The sequence below is a fragment of the Sciurus carolinensis genome, chromosome 16, assembly GCF_902686445.1.
Source record: "Sciurus carolinensis chromosome 16, mSciCar1.2, whole genome shotgun sequence".
Classification (NCBI taxonomy): Eukaryota; Metazoa; Chordata; class Mammalia; order Rodentia; family Sciuridae; genus Sciurus; species Sciurus carolinensis.
Genome location: NC_062228.1, coordinates 67836054 through 67848476, shown reverse-complemented (window position 1 = coordinate 67848476; position 12423 = coordinate 67836054). Strand labels below are relative to the sequence as shown.

At 48.6% G+C, this 12423-nt stretch overlaps 1 protein-coding gene across 1 annotated transcript; it reads left to right on the top strand.

Annotated features, from left to right (window-relative positions):
- The first annotated feature begins 648 nt into the window (after window positions 1-648).
- Window positions 649-1590, top strand: LOC124966262 (vomeronasal type-1 receptor 4-like). The gene has a single exon (XM_047527293.1). The coding sequence runs from the start codon at window positions 649-651 to the stop codon at window positions 1588-1590; it is 942 nt and encodes a 313-aa protein (XP_047383249.1).
- The last annotated feature ends 10833 nt before the right edge of the window (window positions 1591-12423 follow it).

Below are 12423 nucleotides of genomic sequence, written 5' to 3'. Positions count from 1 at the left end.
TTCTTTCATTTTTAGATTTTATTCATATTTTGTGCACTCATAATATAGGCCTATACAACTTTAAGTTGGATTAATGGGAAATTAATTAGCAGGAGATCAGAACAGAAGATAGACTGCATAGGAAAATGGAAGACAGACATGTTTTCCACATGCTGGCTGTGACAAGGGTGTGCAGAGGGGACTGTCACTTGCCCTCATGTGTGCAGGGGTAACTGTGCTCCTTGAGTTGGACAACCTGGGCTCTGCCAAGTCCTGGCCTCTGGACAGTGCAATGCTAGGACTGGAAAATCTTCAGCATCTGTGGATACAGGGACATTCACCTGAAGGAGGTCTCACCAGATGGGACTCTCATTCAGAGTTGCTGTGAGATTCCAATTGGGGGTTATCCAGCAGCACTGGGGGAATTGTCAGCCCCTGGTAAGAGCGGCAGATGGGGCTTTTGCCACGGTGCCCACTCAGTCAGCTGTATCCACATAGCAGGGCACATTGTAACAGGCAGCTCCTGTGAAAGACAGGCCTCATGGTGACTGAGAGGTTGTGGATGTTGGGGAGAACAGTGGTGCACACACTGCCAAGAAAACCACCCTGTGAGTGTGTCAGGGGATCTCTGACCCTGGAAGTGAGGGACGCTCCCCAGGAATGTGACACATGGCTTCTAGAGAGTTGGCTGTTGGACTCGTCTTCCTGTTCCAGACTGCAGTGGGCATCCTGGGCAACTCTACCTTCCTCTGCTGTGCTGTGCTCAGTGACCTCGCTGGGAACAGGGTGAAGCCCACAGATCTGATTCTCAGGAACCTGGCCTGGGCCAACTTCATGGCTCTCCTCTGTAAAGGAGTCCCTCAGACAATGGCGGCCTTCGGCCTGGATAATTCCCTAGATGACGTCGCTTGTAAACTTGTCTTCTATTTCCACAGAGTGGCCAGGGGGGTATCGCTTGGCTCCACATGCCTCTTGAGTATCTTTCAGGCCATCACCATCAGCCCCAGTAACTCCAAGTGGGCGCAGCTCAGGGTCAGAGCCCCCACGTTCATCCGGCCCTCCCTGTGCCTGTGCTGGGTCCTGCACCTGCTGGTGAACGCCCGGATTCCCATCAATGTGATGGACATAAGGGGCGGGAGAAATCTCACTGGGGTGAGGGATTTTGGTTATTGTGCTGTCAGAAGTCCCAGGAGACAATTTGCTACATTTTATTCAGCCCTGTTGGCCTCCACTGATATCCTGTGTTTGGGACTCATGATGTGGGCCAGTGGCTCCATGGTAGTTGTCCTGTCCAGACATAAGAAGAGGGTCCAGCACATCCACAGGTCCTTGCCTTCCAGGTCTGTTCCTGAGAGCAGGGCCACCCACAGCATCCTCGCCCTGGTGAGCAGCTTTGTGCTCTCGTACTTGACCTCCGCCATCTTGAGCACATACATGGCTCTCCTGGAAGAATCCATGAGGTGGTTGGTCCACACCAATGTGGCAATGGCCGCATGTTTGCCAGCCTTCTGTCCCTTTCTGCTCCTTGGTCACTACACCTCAGTTTCCAGGCTCTACTCTGGATGCTGCTGTCAGTGGACAATCTGTCCAGGCACAGTCAGAGAGCTCTAAGGGTTATGCTTCCTGACCTCCTTCCATTTCCTGTTTCTTCTGGTTGCTGGATGGTGTCATATTCCCAGCAAGAGCTCCTCAGGACATGTGCCCATTGCAGAAGGCCCCATCCATCACTGGTTGTGAAGGAGTCTGGGATCCTTGCAGTGCCTGAGTCACAATGCAGACACTGATGCAATTTCTCTCCATTGTCTCCTTGGAGAATGAACATCACAGTGCTAGATATCGAAGCTCTGGGGCTACCTGAATGGTAGCAGTTGTGGTGAGCTTCCATGGGCTGGGGTGTCCACAAAGCTCTCCTCTTTAGACACAGGTTAACCATCATGGTCCTGCAACTAGATCAGTGTCCTAGAGGTGGGACGGACTGCCAGATCCCACAGAAAACAGGAAGAAGTGGGATTGGAGAGCACGTGCAAGGGCCAGAGTGGCCTGGAGAGCCTGAAGCCATGCCAGCATTGGATACTGCAGGGGTTTCCTGTCAGATGAGAGACTGCATTTCTCCATCCCAGAGGCCAGGCAGACCTCAGTCAGAAGGACACCATGTCAGGATGGAGTGACCTTGCTGAGTCATCCATAGGACAACTGTGAGCTAACAATGGTCAGAATTGAAGGGTAGAAAGTGGTCAGACAGGAAGTGCTGGGAATCTTCAGACCCAGTCCTGGGGAAGATGGGTTCAGGTGAGGCTGATTGTGGAGTGGAGCAGCAGCAGAGGGTTGTGGGCTCGTGAGAGGCCCCAGCATGAGGCCAGACATGAATCAAATTATGGCCTCCAGGGAAGGGAGTATCTGGTGGCCAGAACATTTGGATGGGGCAGGGCTGGGCCTGAAGCTGGGGCTGGGGCTGGTCTGAGATTATACCGGGACAGTGCTGGACTTGATCTGGGGCAGCATTGGGGTTGGGGCTGGGCTGGGCTGTGGTTGGACTGGGACCAGGGCTGGGCTGTGGATAGAGCTGGGGTAGGGATTGGTGGTGGTGCTGGATCTGGGCTGGGTTGGGGCTGGGGCTGGTGTTGCCTCCAAATAAAGCATGTCTTCTCTCCTGACTGTTCCTCACATCTACCTCCAACTGCCAGGAACCCAAATCTGTTTCCCAGGGTCTGAGCCTCAGCCTGACAGCTGGGCAGAGGAGAAGGGACCTGGTGAGTCCCTGCTGAACCAGAGCTAGAGAGAGTGTGGCAATTCCTATCCACCTTGCTCCACACCCTCCCTGGCCTGGGAGCCTTCCAGTGACCTGCTGTGCATGTCCACACCATGACATCTATCTAAATCTCTCTTTCTGTAAGTAGGGCCTGCTTCAGGTCTCTCAGAAAGAAAAGGAAGCAGATTTTAAAGACAAATGACTTCCAATGTGACTGAATTTTCAGCACAGGGTGTCCTGGGCTTCATCCTCACATTCTAACCTCAGAATCTCTCTCAAATTTCCCTAAAACCTGCACATTTACACTGTACAACCTGAGTAATTGCTTCTCCACCTCAGTTCCTGATTTATAATAAATCCTTGATTGGCATCTGTCAGCCCTTTACACAATGTGCTTTTTGTGATGCCCTCAATTTCACATGCAGACGGTAGCTCTGCAGTCACCAGTTACCCTGCAACCATATTCCCGGAAAGGACACTGCACTCTGGTGTCACAGAACCCACGCAGTTTCTGATGGCCCTTTGCAAGCTCAGAGCTGCGACCCTGTCAGCTGCTCTCATGAGTGTTTTTCCAATTAGGATGCAATAGTTGGCAGCAGCGTGAGATGATTGTCTTTTGAGACAAAGACAGAAATGCAATACTTTCAAGTATGGGGGCAACTTGAAGGTAGTGATCAGAAGGAAGTTTGAATCTGCAGCAGCCCATGTAAACATGAGTACAGAAGCCAAGTTAACCTGCTGTCAGTCCACCTTAGGGAGCTAGAAAAAGAAGAGCTAGCTGAACCTGAGGCTGAGTTACAAGTAAAGAGAAAAGTCACAGGAAATGTGGAAGGAAAATCAACATAGATCGTCAGCAGGAGGGCATGTCAGATGTTTGGAAGGATCCAGAAAATGAACAAAACTCTAAACTCATCAAAGGAAAAACAAGTCTCGAGTTACTAAGATCAGATAGGAGCAGGAAGGTCACTAAGGATGCACAGAAATGCAAACACAATCCTGACGGTCACAGGGTAGAGATCGGGCAGCCCAAGTGAGAGACTCAAAGGCCTGAAGCAGCAGAACCTTGGAGATTGACTTGAACAGATGCAGTGGATCTGGATATCTGTACCAGGAAAGGGATTGGATCTGCAGGGAAGAAGAATGCGAGCCCAGCATTGGCACTGCCACCCTGGGTTCCCCCAGACACAGAGAGAGACAAATACCAGCTCTTCTCAAGGCCACCCAGCTGAGGAGTCATGTGGTCAGCACTTACGAGAAGCAGCACTAACTGCCCTAGCGCTGGGGCCCTCTTGCCCTACTGATCACCTGGTCAGCACTTCCACCTAGCCTGCCTACCAATTGACCTGGCACATCCCAGACTCCCTTGGATGAACAAAGGTGTTCAGTTAGTTGGCCACCATGCTGTGCCAGTTCATGGTGCCCAGGCACAGGTTTCAGAGAGATATGACCCGGGTGGAGCACCTGTATCTGTGGAAGAGCCCTGCTCTCCTTCCTTGCTGAGTCAGTCTCATGTCCCCTCCTTTCCCATGGTCAGGACTTTGCACCCGGGTCTGCTGCCCTCCTGGTCCTCAGCTATCCACAAAAATACTGGGTTAGAAAATGACCCCAGGATGAGAGTTTGGAACTTACTGTGCCTTTTGCTGACTAGTGGCGGTTTTTAAATGTCTGTGATGAAAAGCACATGCTTCTTTCTTATTAATACACTTAAATCATAGAGAATAACGGGTTTCATGCCACACACTGGTGCATATGTGGACCATATCCACCCCCGTTACCCTCCATGATTTTTTCCTTACCAGCCTCGGATCCCCTTCCTCTTCCCTAATATTCTCCCTGTTACGTTCATGTTAACTTTCCCCCTCTCTAGACTCCCCATGAGGGAAAATGTGGGAAACATGTCTTTGTGAGTCTCACTTGTTTTACTTAATGTGATGATCTTCAATTCCACCATCGTGCTAAAAATAACATGATTTTGTTATTATTTATGACAGAATAAAACTCCATTGTGTATTTGTTCCAAAATGTCTTAATCCACTCATGTGCTGATGGGACCTTGGACTGAGTCCATGACTCAGCTACTGTGAATTGTGACACACTGGATACAGGTGTGCTCCTGTCTCCATGGCATGCTGGCTGTAGTCCTTCGGGTACATGCCCAGCAGTGCTTAGATGATCATATGGTAGTTCTGCTTAGTATTTGAGGAACCTCCACAGTGATTTCAGTATGGGTGCATTCATTTACATTTCCACAAACTCCTCATCTCACCAGCAATCATTGTTCTCTGTAATCTTGATAGCTACCATTCCGACTGGGGTGGGATGGAATCTCAATGTAGTTTTAATTTCCAGTTTCCTGTTGGCTAAATATATTGAATATTTCTCATGTGATTATTGCCTTTGATATGTCTTTTGAGAAATGCTTTCAGGTTGTTTGCCCATTGGTTGATTTAAATTTTATTGGTGATGTGTTTTTAGTTCTTTATGTGTTCAGTATATTATCCTGTGTTGGAAGAAGAGCTGACTAAAAGTTTCTGCCCTTCTTTAGTAGAAGACAGAAAGACCATCCATGGCCATAGACACAATCAATACTGTTAAAATGATCATGCGCCCAAAACAATACAGGTATTCAATGCAATCTCCATCAAAATACCAAGGACATTCTTCAGCGAACTGAAAAGAAAATCCTAACAGTCAAACGAAGCATAAAGACTCAAATAGCTAAACCAATCTTGAACTAAAAGGGCAATGATGGAGGCACCGCAATACCCAATGTCACAATACAGATCCACAGAACAAAACTAGCACTAGCGTCCTAGAAACAGACTGGGAGCTGGGAGTAATGGTGCCCATCTGAGATCCTCAATCTGTAGGCTGAGGAAGGAGGATTATCAGTTAGAGTCCAGTCTCTGCAACTTAGTGAGACCCTGTCTCAAAGTAAAAAATAAAAATGTCTAGGGAGGGAGCTCAGTGGGAGAGCACCCCACAGTTCAGTCCCCAGTACCAATAAAATAGAAAATAATTCCTCTTTTAGGATCAATTCTGCCATTTTAAGAAAATTAAAATTAAACATAGTGAATTTTTTTATCAATTTCTTAACTGAATACTGATGCCTTTGTTCTTTCAGACCTACATGATAGTAGCGTGTACTTGGACAAATTCATACATGGAGTATGACTTGCTCTAATCAGGATCCCATCATGGGTCATACTTGATGTGGAGTTTCACTGGTGCATTCATGAGCTGTGGCTTTAACCTGGAGAGGTGACTGGTGTTCAGTCAGCAGGAATCAGGGAGGAGGGGTAGATTACACAGAGGGCAACCTGGAGGACAGAGGGAGACACTGAGTGGCAGGAGGGGACAGGGGCCTCCAGCCAATAAACAGTGTGTGTTGCTCCAGCCCCCAAAGCAGGAATGCTTTGCACAGAAGAGTTCTTTCTGGATTTTCTGGGTGCAACTCACTGGTGAGAAGGTCGCTAACTTGAAAGCAGAGCGGCTCACCCAGTGGGCACTTGCTGGCAGGACAGCGGGCAGAGGCTGGCCAGCAGTGTCTGCCCAACAAGCGAACCTCAGGATAAAGCATGGGATCTGTGGCCATCCCCCTTGCTGGAAGTGAATGTCACTACACCTGTAACTGCAGTGTCACTCTGCATGAGGACAGAGCTCATCTGTGAAAGCAGAGGAATGGAGTGCAGTCCTGAGCTCTGTCAAAATCAAAGAGCAAAGGCTGCCAGCAGATGTAAGAAGACAGGTGGTGAAGCCAAGGCCCAGGGAAGTGGGAGATGTTTAGAAAGGCTCTCACAGAAGGCGAGCAGAGGATTATGAACACACATGTGCACACACGGACGTAGGGGTTACTGGAGGCCTGGGATGGGTCCACAGGCTGCAGGGTTTCAAAATCCAGAGCTTTAAGCAAAGATGGGAGTTGGTTCAGAGGCATGACAGCACTGCAGGGGTCAGATGAGGTCAGCGGACTTGTCCACCACTGAGACAGCAGAGAGGCGACTGTGTGTGCTGTGGGATTGAGCCCGAGACCTCCAGTTGCAAGGCAGGTGCTCTGCTCCTCTCCAGCACAGAGCAGGCAGCGAACTCCTGTGGAGCTGATCCTGGGACAGCGTCAGGAGCCTGTAACTGGCCTGACAGACTCACCAAGTGCTGGATTGAGGTGCAGGTCAGCATGTGCCACCACATACCACCAACATTGGTGCCCCTACTGTATGATTCAGGTGAGGAGGTGGCAGGTTTGAAGAGCTCCTGGCTCACTCTGACAGTGTTTGACACAACGCCCATGTGGCCTCATGCCTCTGATCCAATTTGATGAGTTCTAAATGAACTTGTACTAGAATGAGCAGGCATGTTCTCTGCTGTCAACCTGGACTGTCCCCATCCCTTCCCAGCTATAGAAAAAAAATAAGCAAACTTATCCCAAGGATGACCTGAGAGACCCTCAATGGCATGATCAGGATTTCAGTTAATGTGCAGTCACACCTTGCATGACAACCAATCAGTCCTACTCCTGTGCCCTCAGGCAATTTGGTCATAAGGGCCGTGGTGTCAGTAGGTGACATAGCTTGTAGACCACTGTCCTCTGTGGTCTGTGGTTAGGCAGATCATCAGTGTGCAGTGTGCGGCCATGCTGTCAGTGAGATATACCTCCTAAGGTGGATCCTGCATGAGATCCTCAGTACTCCAAGGCAAAGGTGGCCAACTCCATCAAGTCATCAAACAGATGAAATCAAACCACAAACACAGTTAAAATACTTTGGCTACCACTGCCAGTTAAACTCTAAATTGGTAAACAGGGGAGAATTTGTGGGTCCAGAGCAGTCTCAGCTCTGGCTCTTCAACCCCAACTCAGTGCCTGGAGAGACCCTCCTGCATCTGCTCTTCCCTGAACTTCAGAGGAAACCACCTGCTAATGAACTGCCAGGACCATGGGCCCCAGAAGCCTTGAGCTGTGTTACTTCCATTTTGCTCATTTTTACAGTCCTTGCTCTTCTGGTCATCTGCCTTTGATCCATGAAGTCTGTGCCCCAGCTCCACCCTTCTGCCTCCCTAAAGAAATAGTTTCCTTCTGACTTCCTGAGGGCTTTTCTCCTTGTGTTCATGCACAGACGTGTTTGGGTCTCCTGTGCTCTGGCAGGCACTCACTGGTCTGTATATGCCCACGTTCACTCCACTGCAGGGCTCCTGGAAACTCTCTTAGGAGTCAGAGGTTCAGTCCATGGTCAGCTGACTCCATAGTTCTGGGCCCAAGTGAGGCAGGGCATCATGGTGGAAGGGTGTGGCAGAGGGAAGCAGCTCACAACATGGCACCAGGAAGCGGAGCTGTTGCACCCTTCTTTTTATGGACAATGCCACATGGTTATCAGACAATTCTTGGATGTGTTGGGGGATAAGGGATCCCTTCAGATATTAAGTATGGTCACATATTTCAGAAGGGCATCTTATGAACTTCACAGGCTTTCTTTCTACACTAAAATTAGATTTTACAAGGGTAAATGCAATATAGAGGAGGGTGGAGAGATTGGTCTGCTTGGTCAAGCAGGGACTCTGTAAGAAGCAGCATTACAGAAGGCAGTGCAGACTCACAGGACCCTGCTTGTCTGCTGAAATTATAGGTAGAAAGCCACAGAGGCAGACAGGGAGTTGTGTGCTAGGTGTATGTCCCAGGAAAATGTTGAGATCTAAGAGCTCAGCTGAGCACAGGTCCATAAAATATGGCAGAAATGGGAAGAAGGGAGGAAGAGAGAATGCAGGCCTCCATTGGCGATGAAGAGTGAGGCCATCTGGTTCTCTACTTTCTGGTCAAGACATAACCTGTGCAGCAGAGGATGCAGAGCTATGGCTGGGAATAGATTCTGGATGAAGCTTTCCACATCTCATTCTTTTTTTAAAATATTTTTTCTAGTTGTTCATTTATATGTGGTGCTGAGGATTAAACCCAGTGACTCGCACATGCTAGGTAAGCACTCTGCCACTGAGCTACAGCCCCAGCCCCTCCGCATGTGTATTCTCAAACTACTCCCTAATTCAAGACAGTAAAGGTTTTCACTTGTAAGCTAATTAACCACAACAGGAAGGTTGAGAAGCCCTAGGAAGGGAGGTCCTGCCAGGGGCAGAGGTCATCTGAGCAAGCAGGAGCTTATCTGAAAAGACGAGGGTGGGGGAAGTCTCAGAACGCTGCCTCCCTAAAGATACATCTCTTCTAAAAATATCCAGAAGAGAAAATGTGCTGTCCCTTGGAGCTTCTCCACAGGAGATTCCCAGGGACAAACTACTGGCCAGATGCACCCGGCTTCCTCCCTCTCGTAGGCAGACACTGGAAACCATGACTGCAGGTGAACAACTCCAAAGAACAGAGAAAGACTGTTACTCGGGTGGTTTCAAGGCCAGAAAAATAGGGAGAAAAAGGCAGGACAGGTGCAGGAGTGCCATGGAGCCCTGCTCATTTCAAATAGAACAGTGATGACTGCTTTCCTTAGCTCAGGAGTGATCCTGGTCACTGATATAGCCAATCGACACCAGTAGGTATGTTCCAGCTCTGTGATCCCTGGGCTCTGTCCAGGGTTTGTTTGGACAGTTTCTGTCCTGCAGCCCAACTCCCTTAGGACTCCACCGGGGAACATCAAGAGTTCCACATACTATCCTCCAAGGAGGTGTGTCTACATGCTCCTCAAGGCACACAGGTACAGCATCTTCCCATTCCTTTTGGGTTCTGGTGGCAACATACTCCTTATTAAGTGTTTAGATATGATTTCAATGATGTCACTACCTACAAAGCAACCTAGCTTCACAGGGCTCTCTCCAATGTGACTCTAAATTCTGCCTTAACTAAGTTCAACAGGCACCTGTCAGTGACCCCTGAGCCTTCTTCTCTGTAGACAATGACAGCATCCCCTTCCTCCTCCTTGAGGCTCTGGCCACTGGTGTTGGCCACTGTTGAGGAAAACATGTTCCGTAGTTGGCCTCATGCTACATACCATGGCAATAGCAATCCCTGGCCACAACACTGGACTCTGGAGAACAGAGTATCCCATGGATCCTGAGCCTGTGACCCTGAATCCAAACTCCCTGCAGGGCTGTAAGTCATGGCAAGAGGCCACAAGTGCAGCATCACCAGCTGTACCTTTAGACCCACACCTCTAGAATGGCTGGCCTACCCTGGTCTCAGTTTCTTGCCAATTGCCCTGGTTTGTGGGAGGTCAAACCTGTCCCAGGACACCTTTTCTGGCTTCGAAATCCCCTGAGATTAGCTGGGTGAACAGCAATGAGAACTTGGGGTTGCTAACCTCATACGTGACAGAGCTTGGTAGAAGATTGCTACTTCCCACCCCCAGACAGCAGTTCACTAGTCAAAAGGGACCCAAGCAACAACAGACTTGCCAAATTCCAGGCAGGTATTCTAATTTTGAATGCATCCAGTCAAAAAGTAGACCCATATTCTTTATTATAAACTGATGGGACATCATCTGAAATACCCCCAGTAAGGAAAAGGACTGTGGGAGTCTCTTCCTCATAGACACAAAAATACACATGGAAACACAAGTGTGTACATCTGCAGAGACTACATGACCAGAACACCCCAGGACTGTCATCCTTGGCAGTTGTGGACAACAATTCTGATAATTGCACACACATCTCAACTTTCCAAAAGGTCAAGTCCTTTCAAAATTCCAACCTGACCCAGGAGTGTGGGTCCACACCAGTAGCCCCATTGGCTTGGGAGCCTGAGGCAGAAGGATTGCTGTATTCAAAGCCAGCCTCAGGAACTCAGCAAAATGCTGTCTAAAGTAAAAAATTAAAAGGGACTGGGGATGTGGCACAGTGGTAAGATGCCCCTGGTTTCAATCCCCAATACCTCGTTCCCAAATATCTAACCTGACAATGTCTCTCCAAATGAGGAGTTCACTAGTCAAAAGGGACCCAAGCAACAACAGACTTGCCAAATTCCAGGCAGGTATTCTAGTTTTGAATGCATCCAGCCAAAAAGTAGACCCATATTCTTTATTATAAACTGATGGGACATCATCTGAAATATCCCCAGTAAGAAAAAGGACTGTGGGAGTCTCTTCCTCATAGACACAAAAATACACATGGAAACCATGATATACGTTGGATGCACAGGCTGTTTGGGACCTTTTGGAAAGTTGAGATGTGTGCTCAATTATCAGAATTGTTGTCCACAACTGCCAAGGACGACAGTCCTGGGGTGTTCTGGTCGTGTAATCTCTGCAGATGTACACACTTGTGTACATCTTTCTACAGCTTTCAACTTAATATATTTTCTATCATGCCCCCACCTCCTAAGGGCTGGAGAAGGAGGAACTCTGGAGTCCTGGGATCAACTAAGGTGGACATCCTATGGACCAAATAGCTACTCCTCTGACACATGACTGGTTTGAGCCTAAACCTCCAGAAGAAAGTTAAAAATACCACACAGGTAAAGTTCAGTTGCACACGTTCTGGACCCAGTAGTCCTGCCATGTTGACTGGGGAGTTTGTCTTGGCTTCTAATAGAGGTTCAAACCTCTGGGTAAGCCATCTTCCAGGTGAGTCCTGAGACCCACATTCCCAGTGCCCCAGGCCCACCACCTGGATGTACGTCCATGTTGGAGATATGCTCCAAGTCCTGTACCCAGAGGAGAACTCCCCAGTGCAGGATTTTCCCACAGCAGATGACCCTACACCAGGTAAAACCCACCACACCCCTCTGTGTCCCTGATGTACTGAATGAGGCTCTGACATTCTTCCTTTGACACTGAGGAGATATTGGTTTTAGGTCTCATCTGCTTATCCCAGGATCCTGATGGGCTCCCTGCCCGAGGCTTACTCCCACTCTTCCAGGATGAAAGGCAAGTGCATTAGGGGTACAACTCTGTGCTTCCAGAGACACGTGCTCATGGTGCCAGCCTCTCAGTCCCCAGGGAGTGACCACTCACTCCCTGGTGGTTTTCAGGTGTCCATCACAAACTCTTCACTTGCATCTCTCACCAGGACCTCTGCATCCTCTTGGTTACACACAAATAGCACCAATCATTGTAGAGCCTTGACCAATCATCAGGCCGTGCACCTCCAGAACACCTGTGTGGACCTGTGCCTTGACCCAAGAAACCAGCAATCACTGCAAAATCACACTTCTGTCTCCATCATTGGTCAACTCATCAACTCTTATATTTCGATCTGTAGATATTAACTGTCTACAGACTCTTTCTTCCTTCTTCTTCTTCTTCTTTTTTTTGTTTTTGGTACTGGAGATTGAACTCAGGGATGATCTACCACTGAGCTACATCCCCAGCATCCCCAGCACATTTATTTTTTAGTTTTGAAGCAGAATCTAAATGGTAAGGTGTCAGGCATGTCTTGAAATGGGTCCTACTCAGTCTCCTGAGCGGCTGGGATCACTGCGTGGCCAGCTCAAACCATATTTTAGACCTTTGTAGTTCTGCCAAGCTCCACTGTTGCAGGTCCCCACTTTTCACCTCTATTTTCCTGGCTAATGCTCTGCGATTTCAAAAGTTATTTGAAGGATGGATACCAAGGACTCTGTCTATTTCTTTTGTGTTTCTCCCTGGCCCTGAGAAGCAAACTTTTCTCTCTGCTGTGGGGAAATTATGTCCTGCTCTTTAAAATCTCCACAGTCATCACCTCAAAAATTCCCCAATATGATGCCAAATAACCATGACACAATAGTTTCC

What these genes read in the sequence shown, in the direction of transcription:
- LOC124966262 (XM_047527293.1), top strand. Translation starts at nt 649, where the DNA reads ATGGCTTCTAGAGAGTTGGCTGTTGGACTCGTCTTCCTGTTCCAGACT.